This window comes from Lygodium microphyllum, chromosome 9 (assembly GCF_053477565.2).
Source record: "Lygodium microphyllum isolate KBCC chromosome 9, Lygodium_microphyllum_v1.1.10, whole genome shotgun sequence".
NCBI classification, from domain to species: domain Eukaryota; kingdom Viridiplantae; phylum Streptophyta; class Polypodiopsida; order Schizaeales; family Lygodiaceae; genus Lygodium; species Lygodium microphyllum.
Genome location: NC_141143.1, coordinates 151976916 through 152003878, shown reverse-complemented (window position 1 = coordinate 152003878; position 26963 = coordinate 151976916). Strand labels below are relative to the sequence as shown.

The 26963-nt window shown below is 40.7% G+C and overlaps 1 protein-coding gene across 2 annotated transcripts in view; it reads right to left on the bottom strand.

Moving 5' to 3' along the window:
- The window catches only part of LOC148031724 (uncharacterized), a 53421-nt gene that overhangs the window by 16680 nt on the left and 9778 nt on the right, over positions 1–26963 (bottom strand). For both annotated transcript variants that reach the window (XM_087685306.1, XM_087685305.1), the window contains exons 5-8: positions 16567–16791; positions 16212–16480; positions 15895–16088; positions 15599–15724 (exon numbers count right to left, since the gene is read on the bottom strand). In XM_087685306.1, coding sequence (XP_087541432.1) covers positions 15599–15724; positions 15895–16088; positions 16212–16480; positions 16567–16791 — 814 coding nt within the window. The remainder of the gene's footprint in view (positions 1–15598; positions 15725–15894; positions 16089–16211; positions 16481–16566; positions 16792–26963) is intronic.

Below are 26963 nucleotides of genomic sequence, written 5' to 3'. Positions count from 1 at the left end.
TCTCCTATAAATAAGAGCTCGTTTTTCTTCATTCAGCATCATTTTTCTTTGCTGTAAACTCATGTACAGCACCCACAGATAGCCAGAAACTGGCCCCATCCATCCCCATCATCATTCCCCACTTCTCCATTATCAAATTTCTCCATATTCCCTCTTCTATCACTACTGTTTTATAGGACAGCAAGCCTATAAATTCATTACAGCACCTCCTTCTCAAGCTCTTTCTTCCATTTTAGCAAAAAGAAGCAAGCCCTATCCATGTATTGCTGTTCAACAATGGAGAAATGCTGATTTCCCCTCTTTCTTCTCTCATACTGTAAAGAAATCAGTTCTTATCATTGCATAATAGATAATGCATGTGTGTTTGTACATCTTTGCATGATCTTGTGAGAGTAAGAATTACTTCTCCTCACTCTCAGGTTGAGTGTAACTGAGCTCTTCCCTAAGGAACTTGGGTTGAGCAGAAATACATTCTTTCGGGAGGGGGGGTTGCCCATCTTCAACCCTCAATCTTGTCTCCATTACTTTTACATTTTCATGGCTGTAATTTTGTGAGTAATTTTCATTTTCAACTTTAAGTGTTCATTCTCTTTTATAATAGATCTCGAAAACAAGCGAATATCATAATTGTTATGCATACTACGTTGTTCAAGGCGTTTACAAGTCACCAACCCTCACACAATTAGATGCATAATCCATACATACATGTGCCACATAATCTAGCCCAATATCAAGAATCACACCTTTCAAGATGCCAAAGATGAACTCCTCAGACTCGTATTCTCCACTTGTATCAACAACTTTTTAAAAAGTTAAACCATAAATGGATACAACCATGACATTTAGAATAGGGCTACACTTGCATATGACCATTCATCACAAATAATGCTACATCCATCTCTCTTACAGTTCTCTCTGATATCAAGCAAGTCACGGTCAATGCATTTAACCTCATCCACAAAGTCCTTCATGCATAGACTATGATATGAAGGTGGTCTATAGCTTTGACCCACTTGCCCAACAGCCTTTAGCATACCAAGAAAATATGGGCTCTTTGCTTTCCAAAATGGAATATCTTCTACATAAAAGAAGTGACAAAGAACAATGTCCACTTCCTTTCATGCTTGCATATGCCATGCTTTTGCCAAAGCACCCTATGATTTGGCAATTATTGCAAAGCCCCAATTTCCAAATTCAAAATTTCCACCTTCAAGCTTCAGCTGTGAGAGAGAGAGAGGAGCGCAGGCACACTGCAGTCTTTGAAGACTGAGAGAGAGAGTAGTGACATTGTGTGCAGAGAATCTTACCTGGTGGTCAAAAGATAGGGGCAGCAGTGTTTCCAAGCAGGCAGTTGTGTTTACCACAGATTCTGGAATTTATGTAGAGATTTTCAGTCAAGAAAGGCAATTTCCAGGTTCAGCACACTCACAGACCAGTAGAAAGGCAAAAGCAACCTGAAATCGGTGTTTTTTAAAAGTCTTCCCAAGTTTTTTATGAATTTAAAAAACTGTGAAGTCTGAAGTACATTTTTCAAACACCTATAAATGTCTGAAATTTTTCCAGATGAATCTGAAAACAACTATGGCTGCTGCCAGACATCTTCGAAAGCTGTTTGCTGTGTTTTGAGATCCGTCAAAGTATAGTACTCTCTCCAACTCATACTCTCTGCCCCAGTCCTAGAGACACCGGAGTTCAAGGGTTAGCCTAACCTTATGGTGTTCTTTATCAATCTATACTTTGTCTCTGAGTCAGGCTAACCTTAACTGTGTTCCTTATCAATCTGTATTTGTCATACAATTGTGTTTGTTATCTATGGACAAGTAGTTCTTTATAAAGAGATATTGAACACTAAATTTGAAATGACAGTTGGATAACTTTATGTTTCCTTGGGCTAGAAGTGTTTCAAACGCCCAGTAGCATTTTCATCTCACAACAAAGATTTATGGCTGAGCTATCACCAACCTTTAGCATGACTGTTTGCAAGTAGATTTCATGCCCCATGGGATCGAAGGTCAAAGTTGTACCACAATTTCTCACATCAGTGCCATTTCGTAAAGCAGTAGGTGACAACCTATTGTTGCTCTTTCCTCCACAGAAGGCAAGTATTGAGCCGCTTTTGCAGCCACCAAAGTTGTTGTTTGATTGGGAAAGAGGATGGGTGAGATTGATTTCCACAACCGCAACCCATAGTGATCCCTGAGGATAGAGCTGCTTGACCAGCCAGAAATCCTGTGCTTCATGATCACACAAAGCACATTGAGATCAAACATTGCTATGTTTGGGAACACATCAACGACCAGCAGCAAGAGTTGGCTTCACAATGAACAATGTGAGAATTCACAAAGGCTCTTCGATTGCCTTCAATTTTTCATCTTTTGTGTCCCTTGGGAATTCAGGCACACCAAGGATCAAAAAGGGGATGTTAGCAGTCACAGTCATCTCCTTGTTGTAAGCCCTACACTAAACCAGTGAAGGACATTAAGAGCTCTATCCAGGTCCACGATTTTGGTCGTTTTTGGTCCTATTGTCCCTTATTCCCATTTTTAGGCCTTGTTCATCTGTCATGATTCACAAATCCAACACAGCCTCATGGTACCACCGAAGTAATGGGTCTCATGGAGGTGATCTAGAAGTAGAAGTCTCTGCAAGTGATCAAGAGAACAAAGTAAATTTGGCTCAATAGTCACAGAATAGGTAGTATCGTGAGTGATAAACTCGAGTGTACAAAACGTCCCTCTAGTCGAAAGCAGCATCCCTCGAATTCAAGGTCTTCTTCATCCAAATATCAAACAAATAATAAGCCTTTGACTCAGAGTAGTGACCCAAAGTATAAGAAGCTCAAAAAGTCTCGAGCTTACTGCTTTTATCATTTAGTGTGAGCATACATGCACAACATTCAAAGACTCAGAGGTATGAATTTGGAAACAATAGGACAAGTACCATAGAATGTCTCAAAGGGAGGTCTTTTTAGGGACCCTTGCAATCAAGCAATGGTCAAAAGCTACATCAAACTATTAACCACTTCTAACCACAACTACTCAATCACTTCAACTAAAAAGAGCATATATCAAACTATTAACCATTTATGACCACAGCTGCTCAATCACTTTGACTAAAAAGCACATGCAGTATGTCATGTTTATCACAGTCTGATTCCTAAGCTCAGCCATGCTCTTTTAGGATGGGGAGTTAATCATGGTGAGTTGGTATTCAATGTCGTACTCACATAAGAACTCCATAAAATTCATAGCAGACAAACTCACCACCACTATTACTCCTTATCCCTTTAAAAACACCCATCTCACTGGTTAATCGTCCACAATTAGGAAGCAATATTCACAACCATTTAATGACAATAGAAGATTTACCACTAAGGTAAAGATGAATCAACCTTAGTATGCTCTCACTCTTATGGATAGATTGTGGGGTTAACCGGGTCATCACACGTCACAAGCTAGTTTTAGGCAAGGAAGGTCAATGTGGTACGTTTTTGCAAATTGAGAAATGAACTAAGAAGAGCAAGTCAACACCAAAGCTTGGCCACTCAACTGGAGGCATAAGAGGTTTCGTGCCTTTGGGCCAGCTAGATTTTGCAAGTTTTGGGAGTGATATTTAGGGATCCATTCTAAATTTCCAGTTCTGGATCAAAACACTTGGCCGAAGTCTTGTCCTAAGTGCAAGAATTCCATATGTTGGAGGCTATAAGCGCCTTTGTTGTTGGGCCTTTCTTCAAAGACCACACCCTACTTTTCCTCCCTCTCACAAACCTATACACTTTTATAAGCCTTGGAGCTTTTTCTCAAAAATTGTACAAATGATCCTTGAGGTCAATGATAGCAAGATTCCTCTAGCCTTGGGAGAGCCAAGCATAAAACCAGCCTTCCTCTTCGGATAGGGTGGTAAAACCTGATCAAGCATTGAATTACAGCAATTAATAACTTAGCAGAAACTGAAATGCACACATTATCTTAACAATTGTGGACAATAGACACCGGGTTGGCCCCAATATTAGCCCCCCTTTCGGTATTTCTTTAACTTTGATTGCTAATGGAGAGTGTACAAGTTGAGATTCCCCAATCTCCTTTGCTGATCCAAAAGCTCCTTGCTGTACATATAATCAGCAAGCAATTTGGGCCAAATGCCCCTTGATTTTCACCCAAGACTTGCATAAATGGAACCACCAACTAGCCAAATGCTGCCCCAATTTACAATGGATGGGCTAGCATCTGAAATCCCTATCAATTCAACAGATTCTAGGTGTTGATTTCAATATACCATGCCTTCTCTTGTTAGCATGGGTCCCAAGGTGGCTATCAAACCCTAATTTCTGCAGAAATTTAAGGTTTACAGCAAAAATCCTCCTACTATTATAGCAAAGGGGAGATATATGATAGCTAGCTCAATTTCCCACAACCCACTTAATCGCATGGCCACATGGATAAGTGGGATAGCCTATAGCCACGTGGAACAGGGAATGGGAAATGCGACTAGAACAAAAAACCCACCTAGAATGGGGAGACCACCTCTTGGGAACCAAGAGATCCCATTCTGAGAATGAGGAAGAAATGAGAAATTAAAAAATAGAAACGTTATCTTTCCATGATTGTGCAATCAAAAACTTTACAACTATTCAAAGGCACTCTAAAAGCACACTTCAAACATTATATAGGTGGCATTTTGCCTAGACCATCCTCTCAAAGGGGGAATTAATGATTTCAAACCTCAATATGAGAGAGAGAGTGAGAGAGAGAGAGAGAGAGAGAGAGAGAATATAAGTGAGCGAGCTAAAACTTGATGGTTGGTTACTAGAGGCTGAGAGAGAGAGGGTCTAGATAGAGGGTTGTGAGAGAAAGGACTGTGAGGGAGTCTAAGGAGGCCTAAGAGAGAGAGGATTGTCCCGTGTGTGTGTGTGTGTGTGTGTGTAGAGATGATATTGGGGCATTGGACAAGCAAGCAAAACATGAAGATAAAAACAAAGACGAAGACAAAGACAAAGACAAGGACAATAACTCCTATAAAATAGCTGCCAAGAACAATGCTAGTAGTGAGGAGCTACTCTACTCCTCACTAGACAATGGTCTTGTTCTTTCCACTCCTTGGCTTTCCCTTTTGAGGGGTAGATATCCGGCTCCCTCAAAAGATGATAATAAAGAGTTACTGTGAACGTGGTCAAATAACCATGCAAAACACAAGAGTTGGCACTCAAACTCACAAAAGTAGGTAATTGTGCATGTGAGAATTTGTTGCAAGAAATAAAAATTAGTTAGATGGTAGCTTATTCAAGAACAAAGTGACTTAAAACCAATCAACTTTTCGAGGACCAATTCTAGCAAAGATGCAACAAGTACGATCACAAGTCACATAGAGATCGATCAAATGTGTGCAACGCTCAAATGCAAGGCCAAAGTATTGCGATTTGAAGTGGAATTCAAGCATAACACCATGCATTAACTTGAATATGGCTATGGCATTACAATATTTTCAAGAGCGAACAACCTCATATGAAGGCCACTATGGATCAAGTTGGGGTTCTTGTCCTTGAGCGAGGTCCCATAGCTCTTAGGAGTTCAACAAATACTGCATTAGACATTCACATCCTATACTTTGATTAAAATGAGTTTTATCACATGTTCTTCATGATAGTGGTAGAAAGTGTGTTGATTAGGATTCAAGAGCACACACACACTCATTAACAAGAGAGTAGAGAGTTGCTAGAACATCATGTCTACTAATGTGAGAATGATAATGCAAATACAATTCCTAAGGTACTTTACTATCACACCCATTGACGAATGTTCACACGAGGGAAAAACCATTCTCCAATTAGAAGATAAATAGTGCCCGTGGATAAGGAAGCGTTCACATGAGAACTATAGATAAACACAGTAAGTGTAGCTAACCCCCCTCACGTGAATGATGTAAGTGTACATGGGGAATCCACAAACGCCTTGTAGAGACATAAATCAAGTTAATCTTCCATGCATGGAGAGTCTCTCTAACATAATGATAATGCAACTCAATGTGCTTAATATAAGCATAAACACTTGGATTCCTTGCAACTACCATGGCCCTCTAATTGTCAATATAGATACAAGTGGGTGACTATTGTCCCACCTTAAAATCAACCAAAAGACATCTAAACCGTACACATTCTAATGTAGCTGTAAATGCTGGCCTGTATTTAGCTTCACAATGAGATGTTGCCACTATAGACTGCTTCTTGCTCAACCAACAAATACAAAACCACCAAACATGAAACGATTACCACTAGTGGACACTTATGTGCCAAAACAACCAACCCAATCAATCTTTGCAAATGCATGCAAGCAAAGAAAAGTGTCTCTAGAATAGAAGAGGCCCAATATCTCAATATATTTAAGATAGAAAATGACATGTTTGACTACTTGTCAATGCGTAGTGTCAAGATTGTGCATGAAGCATACCAGCTAAGAGACCCCAAACTGAATATACCATTTTGTATTATGAAAATACAATAGACATTCAACACTCTACTGCTAGAGAGAAACATCAAATGGATCTCTTGCCTCCTCAAGTGTGAGCTTGTGACCTGTCTCAACTAGAGTAGAGATAGGCTTGCAATCTTCCATGTGAAAGTGCTGAAGGAGCTACCCAATGTACTTAGACTCTCACAAAACAGAAACCCTCCTCAACTGTAGTAAATTGTATACCAGGGTAATAGTGTAAGTGGCCAAGACCTCTAAGATCAAATTCATATTGCAATTTATCCTTTAAGGCTATAATCTATATCTCATGGGATCTAGTCAATAGCATAACATCCACATAAAGAATGAGAATCAACAAATTATCCCCCCCTTTTCGGACATAAATCATGATCTCAGTGTGTGAATTATTGAAGCCAAAAGCAATCAAATATGGATGTATTTTATCATACCGTGCATGTTAGGTACTTGCTTCAAACCATATAAGGCGTTATGCAACCAACACATTTTGCTCTTTGAGCCTTTCTAAGCAAAGCGAAAAGGTTGAGTGACATAAACCTCCATATAAAGATCACCATTTAGAAAAGCAATCTTCACATCCAACTGATGCACATGCCAATCAAAATGGGCAACCCAAGCAATAACACTATGAACGGTAGTCATGCATAAAGTGGGTGCAACCGTCTCATCATAGTCAATCCCATGCTATTGGGCATACCCTTTGGCAACAAGACCTACCTTCTAGCAATCAATGCTACCATCAAATCTGCATTTAAGTTTGTAAACCCACTTTGTGTCTATGGCACACTTGCCAAAAGCCAATTCATAACTCCCATGTGCCATTTTTGTGTATAGAATCCAACTCTTCACTACATGGCTATCATTTAATGCTCACTCTGAGAAGCATCATCAAAAGAAATAGGATCTTCATTATATGTTGTAGCAACAAGAATTCAAGTTTTATCTTGGAAAGCAACGGACTATTTGATGTCTCTCCACGTATCTAACATGTTGGAATATCAAAGTTGCAACATGAAAAGATGTGCACAAGAGGGAGAAGAAAGCTGAAACTACAAGAACAAGATCTTGCTTATTAAGTTGCTCAAAGTACAACCGGGATACTCTCTCTTCTACTAAGACTGACCCTTAGGGCTATTTATATAGCCGTTGGATGGCTAGGGTTATGGTTTCCCCTACCCTCCAGTTCATTCACACTCATCTACCCTTATCCGCCCTTGGATATAGTGGGTTCACATGCCTATCTCTCAACACCCCCCTTCACTGCCAAAGTGGCATTGGATTACATGGCATAGAAATGTTTCCCCCTGAAGGAAATGCCTTTATAAATCAAGCTACGAGAGTGCTTATAGATAGAGGATTTAGAGATTTAGAAAAGCCGATCATCAGATGCATTGTAGACACAGTTGACCTCCAATTCTTTTGGTGCTTCAATGGAGTTAGGATATTTCCTAGTGATATATCCTGTTTGTTTACATTTGTTGCACTTTATCTTGTTATGATATTTTTTCCAACAGTTGCTTACAATATGTGTCCCTTTTTATTGTAGAAGAAACATTTAGTGGAAACGGCATGAACAAGGAGTTGGTCAAAGGAGGTTGAGGTAGATGCTTCACAAAAACCCTTGATTCTTTTCTCCTCATCCAGACAAGACTAAATGACACTTTCAAGTGTAAGACTGGGTACATTTGCTAGAGTAGTTACAAGAGTTGGGAAGACATTCCTTACAGCTTTCAAAACTATTGCAATGGCATCTTCTATATTGCAACTGGAGCTTGTACTAAAGTTAGTTGGGCCATTAGCCCCTTCATGTGGAAAATGAACTTCTCCAAGTCTTCTACTTTCTTGTATTCGAAGCTCAAGAACTCTATTTTGAGAAAGATTTTGGAGTTCTTCCCTTTTACACCATACAATTTCTCAAGCTCATCCCACTTCTCTTTTGCTGTTGAAAGTTGGTCAACATGGTGGATTAAGGATTCATCCACATGCAACATAATGATAGCTCAAGCTCTTTCATCATCTTCTGCATCTCTAGGATTGGATGGGTCAATGACCTTGGTCCCTTTGATGAAGGGCTAGTAACCCCACTCCATCATTTTATATTTCACCAATACCTGCCATGGATGGAAAGCTTGGCCATCAAACTTGCAGATTTGAGGTCTCACATTGGCATAGACTATGATAGAAAGGTCCTACGGATTGCACAAGGCAATGGCAGTGTCTATTCCTTTACAAAGTAGGCAATAAGAGTGGAAGTAGATAAAATGATGCAAAGTACATAGCAGGCTAAAAGTGATTTAGAACTGATTAGAACAAGAACAACAAGATAACATTTGGAGAGGATCAGTGGCATGGTATATGTGTTTATAGGTTTATACATAGTCCTGCAGTGTCACTTGATGAGATAAGCACTTACTGACTGTGTTAAAATGCTAAATGACATGCATATCTCAAGTTTAACATCAGGTTTTTGATAAACATCAGCAAGAAATGACTGAGAAATGTGACATTAGTGCTTACAAGCACTCGTCTCATGGTTTATGTCTTACTTGAGATGTGAAATGTCAAAAATCTGTTCAAACAAAATCTGCACCTTTTTCTATGTATTTCAACAATGTCGGTTCCTGGAGCAAACAATGTCGACAATTTAGATCACAAGTAGCTGCACCTTAAGGTGGAGAAGAGATCCACATAAGAAATCATGAAGTGATATGCCCTCCTTTGGCCACATTAATTCCTCCAAGGTCTACAAATCCAAAACTAGCTATGGAGGTTAAGAGGATAAGATGAAAAATGGAACTTTTCTTGTACACTTAGAATGAGATGAAGTTAGGGGAAGCTTAATGGATCAAAGATGGCTTTGACACCATGTTGGCATATCAAAGTTGCAACATAAAAAGGTATACACAAGAGGGAGAAGAAAGCTCGAAGTACAAGAATAAGATCTTGTTTATTAAGTTGCTTAAAGTACAACTTAAATACTCTCTCTTCTATGAGAGTGAACCTTAGGGTTGTTTATATAACCTTTGGATGGCTAGGGTTAGGGTTTCCCCTGCCCTCAAGTCCATTTACACTTATCTACCCTTATCCACCCTTGATTCAATGGGTTTACATGCCTATCTCTCAACATAACAACCATCTAGGAAGATGTTTTGACTCCCGAATTGCAGCCCTTTCATGATGAACAACATCATCGACAATTTCTAGATCAAAGAGCTGAATCTCAAGTTGCTAATTTTAAGGCAATAAAATAATGACTACAACTGACCATATTCACGTATCCATGCTGAAACAAAGGCAATAAGCGATCAAACATGTCCATCCCTCCAACAAGTGGTTGTTTTTTGCAATCAATAAAAACCTAAAACATGCTAGTGAAACCAGCCTTCCTTCTCGGATAGGGTGGTTTAACCTAATTAAGCACTTAATTACAGCAATTAGCAAATGAACATAAACTGAAATGCTCACTTTACCTTCATAAACTTGGACAGTGGACACCCTGTTGGCCCTAAAACTGGCGCCCCTTTCGGTATTTCTTTAATTTCAATTGCTGATGGATAAATTAGAAGCCGAGATTTCACAATCTCCTTGGCTGATTCAAAAGCCCCTTGCTGTTCCAATAATCAGCAAAGCATTCGGGCAAATTGCCCCTTGATTTTCACCCAAGACTTGCTCTAATGGAACCCCAACTGGTCAAATGCTGCCCCAAATTCACAATAGATGGGCTAGCATCTGAAATCCTCACAATTCCACGAATTTCCGGTGCTGATTTCAATGTACAATGCCTTTGACTGATGGCACGGGTTCCAAGGTGACTGCTAAACCCTAATTACTGCTGTAATTTAGGATTTACAGCAGTAAACTCTCTACTGTCCACCAAATTTAGCTGTACTCTGCTACCCATAGATGAGAATTGTTGAGAATACTTGAGCATAGACTAGAGGAGATGAGAGAATGTTGTAGAAAGAGAAAATCAGCTGAAATGTATCTTCTGATTCATAGCTCTACTGACAAATCTGATGGCACCAACAGCTTCAAAAGGGGGGTAAAACACCAGCTCAACTGGCAAGCCCTCCTCTCCTACCGCCGCCTCTCTTGAGGCGGAAGAGAAAACCTACTGCCTCCTGTCCTGTCACGGCACGCGATCAATCATCGTCACATCTCAGAGCCAAATCTGATGACCTCCTCTCCCTCCACCAAGCTCCGAATGGCTACCATTCAGCTTCCACCACCCTCCAACAGCCTTCTCCCTAGTTGCATGGGAAAGTTTTCCCAAGTGGCAGCCTTCCTAATGCATTTTCAGCCATTAAATTAATTTTTCAGAATTAATTAATTCTGAAAATTAATTTCAGCCCTTTTGACCCTGCCCAAAATTAAACATGCCCATCTGGAATGAAATTGGCTAGGCCATTTGCAACTTGGAGTGGTACCCAACCTCTATTGACCCTTAGACTAAATTAATTAATGCTAGTCTCTAGTGTCACCACTGACACTTAATGGCCAAACAATTGTCCTAGGGTCCAACCTGGCACCAACTGACCACCAAAACCCACTTGGCATAACTTAACACAACTTTTGCCTTTAACACCCACTGCATCCTCGGGGTCCTTGGCCCGTTCCCATGAAATAACTGCCATGTGCATCACATGTGCTAAATAGCCTTGCACATTTGATTAGTAACTTTATCAAATACTAGCAAGATTAAAGCATCTCAAAATTTCACGTCCCCGTGATAGCTAGACACAATGGATTTAATGCAAAAATATCCATGATTCATGTAGACAACCCGCATATATACTTTTCCACTTGCTCATGAAGAGAAACTAGATGATAAGAAGTTACTGACAACAAGGCGTCCCAAAACTTCTTCTTGTATTGCTCCAAGTTATTGCATGCTTTTGCATCTAGCTTATTCCAAGCTGTGATGATGTCCACCTCAAATATACCAGTCAACCAATTCAATGCTAACATTTGCTTGAATTGTACCCATGTTGATGATGCTCTTCCTTGCATTAAGAGTGTGGACCACCATTGCAATGAAAATCAAAGCTTTCAACCTATCTCATGCACCACTTAAGGACTCAAACTTCACCGCTTTTCTACCCTCATCATACTCTTTGGCTGCCCATTTGGCAGCCATCATACAATGGCTGCTACAAAAGGGTGCATTTGTTGTATTTGCATCATCACTAAGACCAAAAGAAGCATTTGCATAACCAACACTCATTCCTTGAGCCTCATAAGCATTCCGGATGCACATGCATTACAAAACATGCCACTTTGTGCCCCAACCATCAAACCAATGCTACCATACATAGAGTTATGCCTATTACCATCCATACTTGAATATGTTGGGCCTTGTACACCATGCATAGGTTGTTGCTTACCATAAAGAGTTGTGCCATACATTCCCTATGCACTCCTTGACAAACCATTGCATGAAAAACAGCACTACCACCAAAGTATCGTGGCTGCCCCATCATTGTATGCATGCTTGGCTGTCCAAAATCCATTGGATTGGCACTTCCGTGATAGCCTTGCATTTGCACACCTTGCCCCATAGATACCAACTGCTTTTCTTCATTAGCATCATTGGGAGCTACATGAGAAGGCTTTGGTGTTTTCTTTGGTGCATCTTGCTGTCCCAAGGTGTAGAAGATGACTTCTTCTTCTTGCCCTTGTTGTCCTTCATTGGAGCATCAAAAAATCAAGTAAACTAAGGATCCCTTGCTAATTTAGCAAAGAGATTTGCTGCTATCCCCATTCGATTTTTAAACTCATCATCCAATTCCTCTTTCCCTAGCTGGTCATCAACATCATTTTACCTCAATGGCCCTACATCTTGACCAACGGCAACATTTTAAACTTCTTGTCCATGTTCTGAGCCTTTTCTAAGATCAGGCATTGCATTTCCTTCTTTCCCATGTGAATATCCATACTAAGAGGCATCATCACTACTTGATTCCATCTCACTATATGACGACATCTTGCTGTAATTACTCAACTGAGCACAACTATAGCACTAGCACAAAGCTTCTAGCTTGCAATTAGGCGCCTCGGGTCCACCAAGTCAAAGAATTTGAAGGTATCCCGGCGATGGAACCATGAAATCAGCCTTTCTTCTTGAAAAGGATGGTGAAATCCTAATCAAGCACTCAATTACAGCAATTAGCAAATTCAAAAAACTGAAATAAACCCTTTACCTTAACAATCTTGGACATTGGACACCTTGTGGACCCCAAAACTAGCGCCCCTTTTAGTATTTCTTTATCTTGTATTCCAATTGGATGGGGTATAACTAAGATTTGTTAATCTCCTCTGCTGATCCAAAAGCCCCTTGCTGTCATAAATGATCCGCAAGCCTTCTAGGCGATTTGCCCCTTGATCTTCACCCAAGAATTGTACAAATTGAACCCTTGACTAGCCAAATGCTGCCCCAAATCAAATGGGATGGGCTAGCATTTGAAATCCTTGGCAATTCCTTGAATTCCAGCTGCTGGTTTCAGTGTTCTATGCCCCCAATTGCTGGCACAAGTCCCAAGGTGGCTGCTAAACCCTAATTTCTACTAAGAACTAGGGTTTACAGCCAAAATTCCACTACTGCCCACCAAATCTAGTTGGGATCTCCTTCAAATGACTGAAATTTGCTAAGATAATCAGAGAATGGACTAGAGAAGGTGGGAGGATGCTGAAGAGAGATAACTTCCCAATTTTCCATGCGGAAAACCCCAGAAAATTGACTGATGTTTGCTCTGATCAGCCCCAAATGCTATCGCCTGCTGCCAAGAAGGTGTCAAACTGCTGCTGCCTGCATTAAATGTTGTCACCTCCATCTACAGGCATCATAAATAATGTCAATGGAATAAGTACAAGGTGGAATGGGTGGATTTGCATGTGAGAAGATGATGCACCAAAGGCGATCTTAAACATGTGATTAAGAAGTATTACTTGTCCTACTTCTAGAGCCACATCTTCTCATTTTCCCATACTGGTACAAGTTTTGGTCTCCATGGTGACTTCTCCTTCAAGTTTCGGCCTCCATGGTGACTTGTGCCCAATGCCTACATGTCAATGGGAGTAACGAAAAAAAGGACCAATAGCTGAAGAGCCTCTAAAGAGAAGAAAACTAGATGTGTGGGAATAGGGTCTAAGGGGAAGTGCTTTGGTGAGGTTGGTAGAGACATCTCTAAAAGAATTCAAAGTTATGTGTTCTTGAATGCTAAGCTTTCCAAATCAAGGGTGGGGTGTTAGTCAAGCGCACCCCACTCTGATACCATGTAAGAAAATGCTTGGGAAAACAAAGAGAAACACAAAATGTACAACACACAACAATAAACACAATCTGAGGAATGCCCAATGAAAAAGATAATATACAGACATGAGAATGATACAATGAAGCCTCGGACCCTGTGTTTTGAGGAACTGACAATTGTCGCTTGATGCAATGGATGAAGATGGTCACTCTGAGGCTGCAAGGATGCAGAAAAACTGCTGAATCCAACAATCCATTGATGTCAGAGGGCAGTGACCGCACACAGGCAGCCAATCAGACTGAGTCTAGCAGCAGTCGATGGAGACAAGTAGCAAAACACAGCCTTCCAGAGGGCTGGAAACAGTGGCAGTGTGCAGGAACAGTGTTGGCAGTAGCAAACACAGCGACACATCATGCCACGGTAGCAGCCAGATATGTCACCCAGCAGATTGTAATATCACCTGCAGCAAATCTCGGTCACCAGCGGCACCATGTGTTGCTTATGATGCATTCTTGCCAACAAAAGGCAGTAGACAGCAGGGCATTGATGGCAGCAATGATGGCAAAGGGTAGGCAATGATGGTGATGGGTAGGCTGGTCAACAATTCAAGTGACAGACAGTGAAACGCCCACAACATGTCTTTTTATACAAGATTTTTGGGCATTTGTCATCAAATAAAATGCCTGTTTCTTTGATGACTCTTTTTTGGGGCTGTTTTTGTACTTAAATTAAGCCAATATGGATGGTGTTTTTTCTGTATTTGAGGCTTTAATTTTACTTCCTGAACAGCTCTTCTATTCTTTAGTCTATCAAGCGATCCACATCATGATGAGAGTATTGTGATCTGAGAAGGTCACTGATGATGAGGGATGTGGGGCCACCCTGGTAAATAATATAAAAATCTCACATACTCATGCCATACCTCAGGCATTGTAATGCATGAGTGGCGGAAGACATCCTCGGATAGAAAGAGGACATCTTCCACACCCCCTTCCTGTCCAGCCCCAAGAATAGTTCATATATCTCGGTGTTATTGAACTAGCTATTTGGCACTGTAGAATGTTGTGCATGTGACAAAAAGTCTTCATAAAAGATATTGGTGATATCTGCTCTTAAGATGAGTTTTGTTGGCTATACAAGCTCCATTGAAGCTGTTTAGGATGTCATGAATTCTAGGATGCACTACCTGTTTTATGTTACTTGTTAAGGGCTTTACAGTGTGCATACATTCTCAGAAACCATCTTTCTTCTGAATGGGGAGAAGGAGACGACTTTGAAGTTTTGATTACCGATTTCAGCCAGAGAATCACATTCTACTGTGGACATACTTCTTCATTAATATAATGAGTTGAACTTCAGTCTCATCTGCTCTTCCAGGCAGCCACAAGCATACTAGGTGTGGTCTACACCAGCCAGCCAACCACCGATAGCCACCTTCCAAAGTCATCTCGTATGACTTGTGCTTTGCACAGTGCAAGACGACATCAACACTGTAAGCAACAAGGCCACTTCAGAATGCTTTCTGCACAATAGCTAACATTTTAAAATTACGTATTTTGAATTGTGAATTGTCTGACATATGCATGTCACATGTGGAATCTCAGAAGTCAGTGTAGGTACAAATCAGCCTTTGCATTTTTAAGATTTAAAAAGCATGGACTGTACACTTCACAAAAATCTTGTATGTGGACATGCATTTTGGTTACTGATCTTTCATAGACAGGAAGAATGCTAAGTAGTGGATCCCTTCAGCTCAGTTCAAGTCCAGAGTTCTTTTTTAACAACGGAAACAACTTTCTTCGAAACCATTTTGAAAAAAAATCACCTATTTTTTGTATCCATAACAATAGTTAAATACAGTTATACCTCCTCTCCATCCAGCACAAGGGCAACAATGTTTGCACGCATAAGACTTCGCTTAGCATGAATGGCACTAAGAGCTGATGGACCTTGTTTAAGCTGTGCCTTCTGCATCCAACCTGCAGTATCCACCTGCATTTGCATAGTAAAGTATCAGCATGGTAAAACTTAGGCCATTGAAACCATAAATCGACTAGGCCATGTGTGATATAAAATCTCTTTGTTCCAAGCTCCAGCCATGCTTTTATATTCAACTTTGCATCTCCCTCTTGCAACAAATAATTCAACTAGGCCACACTTACAAGGTAAACAGTTCTGTTGTTGTAACAGAATTTCACACGAACAGCATCTCGAGTTAGACCTGGTTCTGGCCCAGTTAGCACACGTTCCTGTCGAAGTAGGGAATTCAGTATTGTTGATTTGCCAACATTAGGGCGGCCAGCTATTGCTAGCTGCATTGCCAAAGGACCTCCAGATTCATCCTCAGAATTCAGTTCTGGATTTGATCAAACAAAAAAGAAACAAATAAACCATGTTTAAAACAAGCAAAAAATACTTTCAAGTCCCCAAACAAGTAACATATTAGAATTTGAGAAAGTTTCAGGACAGAGGTGTGCACCTTGGGCAGCATTTATGTCTTCTTGGGCTTTTATAAGCAAAGGCTTTAAACCTTCATAAAGATCTGTCAGGCCTTCTCCTGTTTCAGCAGAGAGCGCAACAGCTTCACCAAATCCTAAAGTAAAAGATTCACCAAGTGTGGCCAGAAGTCTGCCAGTACTATCTGCATGTATTCCTTCAGCTTTATTCATAATCAAAACGACTGGAATGGGCACATTTTGTTTGCGTAGCCATTTTCCAACTTCCAAGTCTAATGGCTGTATCCCAGCCCTGCAATTGTTTTTAAAGAAGAGTGCTTCAAAATTCAATGTCAAACCAGAAGTAACATGATAGACAATATCTAAGGATAAGCATACCTTCCATCAATAAGAAGCACAGCAAGATGACATCTAGACAAAGCACTTGATGTGATCCCAGCTGTCCTTGCAAGAACACTTTCAGGACCCTCTTCTGTTTCCAAGCCGGCAGTATCACAAACTACAAAGCGCAAGTCTCCAATCTTTGCAACTCCCTCACGAACATCACGAGTCACATGCCCATCTGGAGTGTCATAAACTAATGCTTCCCTCCTCCTCGTCAGCCTACAAAGTTCATGATAAGAATTAATCCAAAATCTAAAGCCTTAAATCTTTCGGTCTCTCTATCATCCTGTCCATGGCCACATATACTTTACTAATGCATGGTTGCATACTATTCACGAGCCTCAACAAACGCATTATTGGCTATACCATAGCCTCAATACACTTCACATCCTCCCAAAACACAAGGTTTTCTACCAATTCTTTGCATTCTATCCCTGCAGCAATGTCAGCAAGTGGTGAAGTAGTAAACCCACTAATGAAAAGCTGTCCTAAAGCACCACTCCATCTGCTCAATTGACGCAACATAAGGAAATGATATGTAAACTGGGTTTCAGACTATTTCAATAGTGTTTTAGTAGACATATTGCTGAACTCATGGCACAAAAACTAAAGGATAAACCTTCTATAAAATAACACCTACACCCTATTTGCAGGCTCACAATCAACAACAGACCCCACAACAAGTTCTTTGCCACTAAACTCCACTGCATCTGTCCACTCAGCAACAAGCGTATAAGCTGACTTTCCTCTTCCTGAAGCATAATAAGAAGAAAAATGAAGTACATCTGACCTCAAGAGTAGGTGACCACCCCATGGATAGATCTCCTATGTGAGCCACTCCATCCATCTGCAATGACGTGAAACACCATTCTTTTGCCATGCACATCTAGTTTTTCAAATGCTTGCTCCACCACTTGCCTTTCTCTTTCAAGCAATGTGGTACGCAAGGTCTTTGATGAAGGAGTATAAGTTGGACCATACTCCGTTGTCTTTTTGCACATTGCTTTAAAATATTCAAACCTCACAGCATTAAATGAAATGTGATCATAGAAAAAGAACCGTGCAACAACACCATCAGCTTACTCTTCTTTTGGTGGATCCCAAACAACTTTAAGACACTTGGGAGGATCAAATTGATGCTTACCCAGCAGATGTTTCTATTCCAAATGCATCTCCAATAAAGGTGTGACTAGCATCAACACTAGATGGTGCACAAGATACATGAGGGGTCAATGCCATCGCACATACAACAGGGTCAACAGCTGGCAGACATGGTGCTCTCCTCACTAAAGACAAGGCTCGTAGCCCCACATCCTTCTCTATAAGCTCTCTTCTCTTCTAGGGAGTCGCGTTGGGGCAATATTACACCCCATATCCTTCAATGTACAAGCAGTGAGCTCAAACTTTGCTTGTCCCACTTATGCGATGATCCCATGCACGAGACCCCCCCAACTTCTAGGGCACTCAACCTGCACCTCATCCCACCAAGACCATGCGTCGTTCCTCCTAGTTCTTCCGCCATGATGACTACCTCAACAAGAGTGATTACCTCGTGCTTGGGATGTTGATACCATGAGATGAGAAGGAGGATTGAAACTTGAGAGAGAGAGAGAGAGAGAGAGAGATGTGAAGAAATACCCTAGCGTATGACAAAGTATAAACTCAATAGAATACATAATGGTTAGGGTAACTCAAAGACAAAGAACATAGTGGAAATATGAATGAATGACCAAATACCGAATATACAATGCTCATGCAGAAAACAAATTGTACAAGGAATGAAACTTGCACCCCAAACTCTCATGTCTCAAGAACTAAGTTAGAGGTAATGGGTTGGGGAGTGTGTTATACCGATGGATCTTGAAATGCAGCAAGGCAACCTCAAAGATATCTGACAACAACAAACACAACAAGGGCAATGTTGAATCAGTGTCGTGCAAGTGGACAGAGAGAAAACTACAAATACAACAAGCTAATGATGGCATGGCATGCAGATTGCAGCAAAAACGCAGGTATGATGACGTGGTAGGTAACAACAATAAAAACACATGTATGGTGACGTGGTAGTTTGTACAGCAGCCACAGATCACAAACACAGCAATTCAGCAAGTCATCTTGCAGACAATGTGATTGATCAGCAAATGCAGGCACAAACCAATGTAGACTTCACAATGGAGTCTAGAAACCATATCAAATGGATGCAGACAATATTAGGCAGCCTTGGTTGAGATGTCCTCCACAAAAAAAGTGTGCGCAACAAAGCTAGAGCACCTAAAACCTGCAAAAACGAGATTGGACTGAATGGAGGGCAGCCTAGTTATTTTAAAGAAAGTTTCAAGACCTCAAACCGCGCATTGTTTTAGACTCTCTAAAATCACGCACCATTTTAGGGTTTTCATTAATTAAGTATTTTTTGGTCTATTTAAGAGTTTAATTCAACATGTAATGCTTATTTTAGGCTCAATATTCCCTCTTAGGTCCAAAAACTGAGCTAGAAAAGAAGGCCAACCCAAAGTTTTGTGTATTTTTATTTTTGTTTTTTTTTTTTAACCCAAGGTGTCCAATCCCAAAGCAACCAAGGCATCGAACAAAGGACGCACGGTGGCTGCACAATGGTCTACCAAGAGTACAAAGGTGATAGTTATCTTACCAAGGAAGTCCAAGTGGTCACCCCCAAAGAGGGTAGGGCATCAAACAAAGAGTGCATATTAGCTGCCCACTGGCCTTCTAAGTCTTGTAAAGGCAGATATAACCACAATGAATTTTTTTTTTAGTATTTGTTTCAAAAAATGTGGATTGTGGTCAATTAAGTAATTGACGAGAGACTAAGGGGAAGACCCAAAGGCTTTCACAAAATTAGTAAGCTGTCCCTACCACTATTGGATGTCAATGACAAAGAAATATGCTAAGGGTGTCTGAAGCGAATACAAGTAAGTATGTGGAGAGGCAAAAAAGAGTGTGGAAAGCAAGCTAGCAAAGCTAAGCATGTAAGGGAGACTGCCTTGGAAAGCACAGATACATATTTATAAGAACAAAATGTCAATGCACTAGAGTTATGCAAGAGGCAATGTAGGTATCATTATGTTCATGCAAAATGCTATGCAGTGGTGCCACTTGAACAATACCCTCGACAAAAAAATTATTCACTTGCCCAAGCGTTCTTTTACAATCATATCATTTTGATGATGTGGATGAAGATAGAAAGTACAAGATACATAATGTTTGAAAAGAAACTATAAACAACATCCTATTACCACCAAGAGAAGAAAGCCACCCCCTCTCAAACTAGAAGGCAAACATGGAGGAAATCACTCTCCTTGTCAATTTGAAGAAGTAGAGCAGGGCATATCCAAGCCGATCCTTAGTAGAATATACTGCAACATCAGTCAATTGACCACCTTGGTCAATATGTCTACAAAATTGTTTAATAAAGGCACAAACTCTAGGCGAATGGTACCTAGCTCAACCTGTTCTCTGATGAAGTGGAAGTGGACTTCCGAATGCCATGTTCGTGGAGTAATGATCGGATTGCCCACAAGGGGAACCACACTCTAGTTGTCGTAGTAGACAACGGTAGGAGAGTCGCATGGAAACTAAAGTACAACCCTTAAGCTCCTCAAGTAGATAGTCTTCGTAGTACCATCATAGAGACTCATATACTTGGTCTCAACCGTGGAAGATGCCATCGTCTCTTACTTACAATTGGCCCTAGAAATGGAATCCATGCCCAAGGTAAAGAGGTAACCACCATGAAAACACTAGATATCATGATCTCCTTCCCAATCAAAGTCAGTATATCCTTGCAAACATAAACCAAAACCATAAATCATGCCATAAGAATAGGTACACTACAAATATCTCAACACACAAAGATATACAATCCAATGCGATATCCTAGGTGCAGTGAAATACTGACTAAGCAAATGAAATGAGTATGCTAAATCTCACCTAGTGTACTTAACTAAAGGAATTTCCCTACTACTACCTATAGATATGTGTATAACAAGTGGAAAACTACAAGTCAAGTACCAAAAAATGCCTCATACGAAGTCTTCTAAAAAACAGTCGCAGTCGAACACCGGTTGAGAATGTATACCGAAGTATTAACAACCACAGTCAGACACTAATTAAGGATGTACATCGAAGTGTCAACAATCTTAACCCAAAGGCGCTCACGAAACTCTGTTGCGAACAGCATAGTGTGTGTCAGATTCACGATGGTCCAGTTCCTACGCTCAACAACTCCATTCTATGAAGGGAAGTTAGTAGAGAGTCCTATCCTCAGTCTCGGCCGTGAAAGCCACCATCATCTCCTACTTACAGCTAATCCAAGAGATGGGTACCATGCCCAAGGTAAATAGATAGCCACCGTGAAAACACCAGGTGTCATAATCTCCTGCCCAATCAGAGTCAATATACCCTTGCAAACATAAATCTCTTCTTATTCTTGCTTGCTTGAGCTTGTGCTTGAGAGAGGGAGAATGAGAGAGTGAAAGAGTGAGTGTGTGAGGGTGAGGAACCGAGGAGGAGAAGCTCTCCATCTTCTCCTCTCTTCTTCTCTTCTCTTCTCTTCTCTTCCCTTGGTCGCGGCAATGGAGCTTGGAGCGTGGAGCTTGAGGATAGAGCTTACTTGAAGCTTGCACTTGGATCGTGGAGCTACCGGGCTGCGCGGAAGAGGAGGTAACTCGATCGACATGGAGGTAAGCTCACTACACCCGTAGATATGGATGGCGCATCGGCTATGTGAGAGGTAGCCATTAGTGCTCGGCTTGGAACGCTTGAAGCAATAAGCAATCCGTGGATCTTGGCAGTTGAGCGAGACCTCGCACATTTAGTAAATCAAGAGAAGAACATTTGGAACACTTGCGATTAGTATTCCAATTGTTAAGAGCCCATTCCCTTTATGCGAAAAAAACTAAATGTGAATTCTTCGCACCAGAGGTCAAATATTTGGGCCATATTATCTCGAAAGAGGGAATCAAGATGGATCCAAAAAAGGTAAGGGCAATTATTGAATGCCCATCTTCAAGGAACCTGGAAGGCAAATCTTCATAGGTTTATCTGGATTTTATTGTAGATTCATTCGAGATTATGCCAAGATAGTTGTTCCAATGACGGACCAACTTAAAGGGAAAGGGAAGAGCTTTAATTGGGGAACAGACTAAAATGAAAGTTTTCAAAAACTTAAGGTAGCTATTGCTATAGCTCCAATACTATTAATTGTGGATCCCAATAAACCATTCGTGGTTGAAGCTAATGCCAGTGATAGAGTAGGAGGCGCGGTCTTATTACAAGAAGGTCAACCAGTTGCTTTTGAAAGTAAGAAATTAGACCGTGCAAAACGGAATTATTCTATTTATAAGAGGGAGTTGTATGCAATAGTACATGCAATGAAGAAATGGAGGCACTATCTGTACGGTGCCAAACTTTTGATCTTGTCGGATCATGAGAGCATTAAGTGGCTTAATGACCAACCGGATCTACAAGGGCGTAAAGCCAGATGGGCCAAACTCCTCCAAGAGTTCGACTATGAAATAAGGTATAGAAAAGGAAACTATAATAATATAGTGGCTGATGCACTCAGCAGAATGCCCATCATAAATGAATTGAGTTTTACTAAGTTCACTTCCGATTTGCTTGAATCCTTAAACGGGAAATGCCAGGTGGATCTAGTATATTCCAACATATGGGAAGCAATAGAAAATGGGGATTCAAATGGAAGGGTCTCCACTGAGAAAGGAACATATGAGGATGTTCAACAAGGAAATGGAGCATCAAGGGTTGCTCAAATGGGATTCAAGTGGAAGAATTTTACCATTGATAATGGTTATTTACTCTACAAGGGTAGGGTATGTGTCCTGAAAGATGAAGAAATAAGACGCCAGATACTCTGAGTGTCATGATACCCCTAGTGCGGGACATCCAGGAGTTAATAAGATTTATAATCTTATTAAAAGGCAATTCTATTGGCCTGGAATGAATAAGGACATCCTTGACTATGTGGTCAAATGTAATAAATGCCAGGTTAATAAAGCTGAAAGATTGAAAATGGAAGGACTTCTCCACCCATTTGAGATTTCTTCGAGAAAATGGGAGAGTATCTCCATGGACTTTATTGTCGCATTACCCAGAACACAGAGGGGGCACGACTCTGTGTGGGTGATTGTGGATAGGTTAACCAAAATGACTAGGTTTATTCCAACTTCAACTGATGTTAAAACACTAGAATTGGCTAGATTGTTCATAGAGAACATATACGATTATATGGCCTTCTAGCAAATATAGTTTCTGATTGGGATAGAAAATTTGATAGTCAATTTTGGTGTGCTGTATTTAGGAAATTGGATACTAAACTTAGCATGAACACGGCGAAGCACCCGCAAACAGATGGGCAAACTAAAAGGGTTAACCAAATCCTTGAAGATATGTTGAGAGCATATGTAAGTAAAAGGCAAACTAATTGGAAAGAGTATTTACCGATAGCAGAGTTTGCATACAATAGTGCCAAACACTCTTCCACTGGATATAGTCCATTTATGCTAATGTGTGGGTTTCAGCCCAGAGCTCCTCATGCAGTAGGATTGCACAAGGAAAAGGTTCAGGCAACAAAGGATTTTTTGGAGGATATGAATAGTATGTTAAAATTTGCTCAAGAAAATATTAAGAAAGCTCAAAATCGAGCTAGAGCTTATGCAGATCCTCACCGAAGAGACATCTTTTTTGAAGAAGGGAAATTGGTCTATCTTAAGGTGCCTGAACAAACTAAAACCATGAAAACAGGACGATGTCCAAAGCTTTCACCCAGGTATTGTGGTCCATTCACAATACTTAAGAGGGTGGGAAAACACGCTTACAAACTCCAACTACCTACTGGTAGTAAAACACATCCAATTTTCCATTTAAGCAAGTTAAGAAAGAAGCTGGGTGATATGGATAATTTAATCTTAAATGATAACATTGAGAAGCTAATAGGTGACCAATCTATTCCACATGAACCAAAAAGAATTTCAAGTGTTCGTAACAGACAAACGAGGAATACTATTTATCAAGAATATCTGGTGAAATGGAAAGATTGTTCAGAAGAAAGCTCAACATGGGAGCGAGTAAGTACCTTAGGGAAAAGGTTTCCCAATTTACAGTTCGACCTTCCAAATATCGTTTTCGAGGACGAAACTGATTCTTAAGGGGAAGGAAATGTTACATTTATGGTGTAATACTTGGGGAACAAGTGCGAGAGACCGTCCGGGGGCCTTGGGCACCCGAACGGGGCCAAGGGGAGCCTAGGAAGTGAGTGAGTTTTAAAATAGTATAACTCACCTGAAGGGGACGGCTGGTGAGAGAGACACGACTTGGGGTTCTAGCCAGCAACTTCCTAGACGTGGCTGGGGGGAGAATCGAAGACAACTCTCTCGTGCTCGTTCTCGATAGCTGAGTGAGGGGGCACCGCTAGAAAGGACTCCCGCATTTAATACTTAGGCATCTCCTTCAGTTCTTCCAACTATCCAAAAGCTTTAGAAGAGGTCTTCTTCTCCTTACATTTGTTGTCCTTCCTTGGAGTGTTCAAGAATCAAGTAAACTAGAGATCCTTTGTCAATTCAAAAAACAGTTTTGCTACTATCCGCATCCAATCCTTGAAGCTATCATCCAATTCTTTAGCCTCTTGATGCATAGAAGTGCCAACATTTGGGTCATTTCCCATGTTTTCAGCTTACTGTCCATGCTAAGAATCACATCCAACATCAATCATTGCATTTCCCCCTTCACCACATGAATAATCAAGGAGTGATGCATCCTATCCACTTGATCCCGTATCACCGTGTGAAGACATGCTTGCTATAATTCACTGCTGAGAGCAATTTCAGCAAAATTGCAATGATCCCATGTTGCAATCAAATGCCACGGGCCCACCAATTCAAAGGATTTGATGGTATCCCAACAATGGAACCGTGAAACCAACCTTTCTTCGATGAATGGGCAGTAATTCCTCGATTACAACTTAATTACAGCACTAAGCATTTATTGCAAAACTGAAAATACAAGTTTACCTACTAATCTATGGACAATGGACACCCGATTGGTCCCAAAACTAGTATCCCATTCGATATTTCTTTAGCTTTATTCAAGTAGAAGTTGATTTACAATGGGATTCTCCCAATCCCCTTCGCAATCCAAACTCCACTTGCTGTCCAAAGAGACCAGCAAGTCTTCAATCTAATTTGCTCCTTAATTTAGGCAAGTAATTGGCCTTCACCCACTTCAAGAAGAATAAAAATGCCCCAAATTTTATGGCTAGCTAGGTCTAGTCATCCACCTGATTTCAACCAAAAGTCACCTTCAACCCTAAATAATTTCAAGACTTGGAGTCTTGAATGTCTGGCACGCTTCCCAAGGCAACTGCCAAACCCTAATTTATGCTGTAAATTAGGGTTTACAACAAAGATTCACCCAAAATCCTCACCTCCCATGGCTACCAGGTGGCTGGATTGTTGTAAAACTTGAAGCAAAGTTGGGAAATGCCTAGAGAAAGAGAAAGTAAAGAGAGAAAATTCAGAGACTTAGCGTGAGAATTTTGAAAAATTGAGCTGTTGTCCCAATTTTCCAACCCCAAATGGATTCACCAACAACAAAGGGAGCATTAGAGGTTGTAACCTTCAAGAGAAAGAGCATCAGCCATGATCACCAACTTCCTCTAGTTAGGAATATGCAAACACCTTCACCCAAATGGTCTCCAATGGCTGAGAAATGTCCCCAAAAGCAAGCAACAGCAACCTAACCTCTATTTCCAATAGCTGCAAAATGCAAAAACGAGATTTCTTTCTCCCTTCAGCCCCAATTCAGCTTTCCCAAACTTACATGGGCAAGTTTTGCCAAGCAGCAGTCTTCCAAACTAAATTTTCAGCATTATACAGCCCATTATATTAAATTTCAGAATATAAATTCTGAAAATTAATTTAATAATTATTCATGTGTCCGGAAAAATAAACTAACCAATAAATAATTAAATTGGCTAGGCCATTTCATCTCCCAAGTGTCCCTGTGCCATTTTTGCCCATCGGATCGGCATTAAGTACCATTAAACGCCACATCTCTAGTGTCACCACTGACACTTCTGGCCAAATAAATGTGGGCAACAAAGCTAGAGTGTCTGAAACTTGCAAAAACGAGATTCGATTAAATGGAGGACAACCTACATATTCATAGAAAATTTTGGGACCTCGAACCACGCATCGTTTTAAACTCTCTCAAATGGCACATCATTTTAGGGTCTTCATTAATTAAGCATGTTTGGGGTTGTTTAAGAGGCCGATTCAACATGTAATGCTTATTTTAGCTCAACAAGGGATTGAAACTTGGGGCAACTTGCAAGCTACATCAGAGTGTGTATTGACTGTAGAGGGAGAGAGAGGGGAAGGTTGTAGTTGCAAACACACTATTAAGGTGGAGCTTGGAGCTTGCTTGAGCCTTTCTCAATTCAATCGCAAGTGGCAGAACGGTTGGGATACGTCTTTGTGTTCAACGCAAATAAACGAGTTGGTATCGCCTTAGAAAAGCAAAGGCTCAGCTCATTTTTTATTTGACGTATCATCACCCTTGTTAACGTTGAACCTCAAGTCACATTTAATCAATATATTAAACGTCAGGTATAATATGGCTAAAATAGGACCTCACAATCAAGAAGTCAATCAACCCCATCCATGTCTATCTCTTTCTGCATCACAAACAAGTTAGTCTCGCATCTCATCCTGTCACTTTGTGACACCACAAAAAGTGGCATCACGTGAAGACGTGGCACATCTCGTCACATGTCCACCTCGAGGATGACGTCCTGACGTCCCACAGGTCCATCCTACCCATTCCCTTTGACTATGCATGGTGGTAGTAGCTCGTCAACAGGTACACGTATCACAAGGCAGCAAGGGGATGATTGGAAATTGCAAATATTACAACAGCCCTTCAAAGGCAAGCAAAGCCAAAGGCTACTCGTGAGATCACGAGAAACGATGAGGGAGAGAGGGGGGGAGAGGGAAGAAACAAAGAGAGAGGAAACAAAGAAAGGTAAAGAGAGAGTGAAAGAGGGGTGGGTAGAGAAATAGAGAGGGAAGATGCAAGCCATGCAGGATGAGTTAGACTCTATTGCCACTAACTCTACATGGGATATTGTGGATTTACCACCTAGCAAGAAGGCCATTAGCACAAAATGGGTTTTTAAACTCAAAAGCAAGGCTAATGATACCATCAATAGGTACAAAGCATGGTTGATAGCAAAATGCTATGCATAAAAAGGGCATAGATTATGAAGAGACTTTGCTTCTACATTCCGTATAAGTACAGTGAGTTATGTAATTGCTATGGTTGCAAATTATGGTTGGAAAGTACATCAGTTGGACATT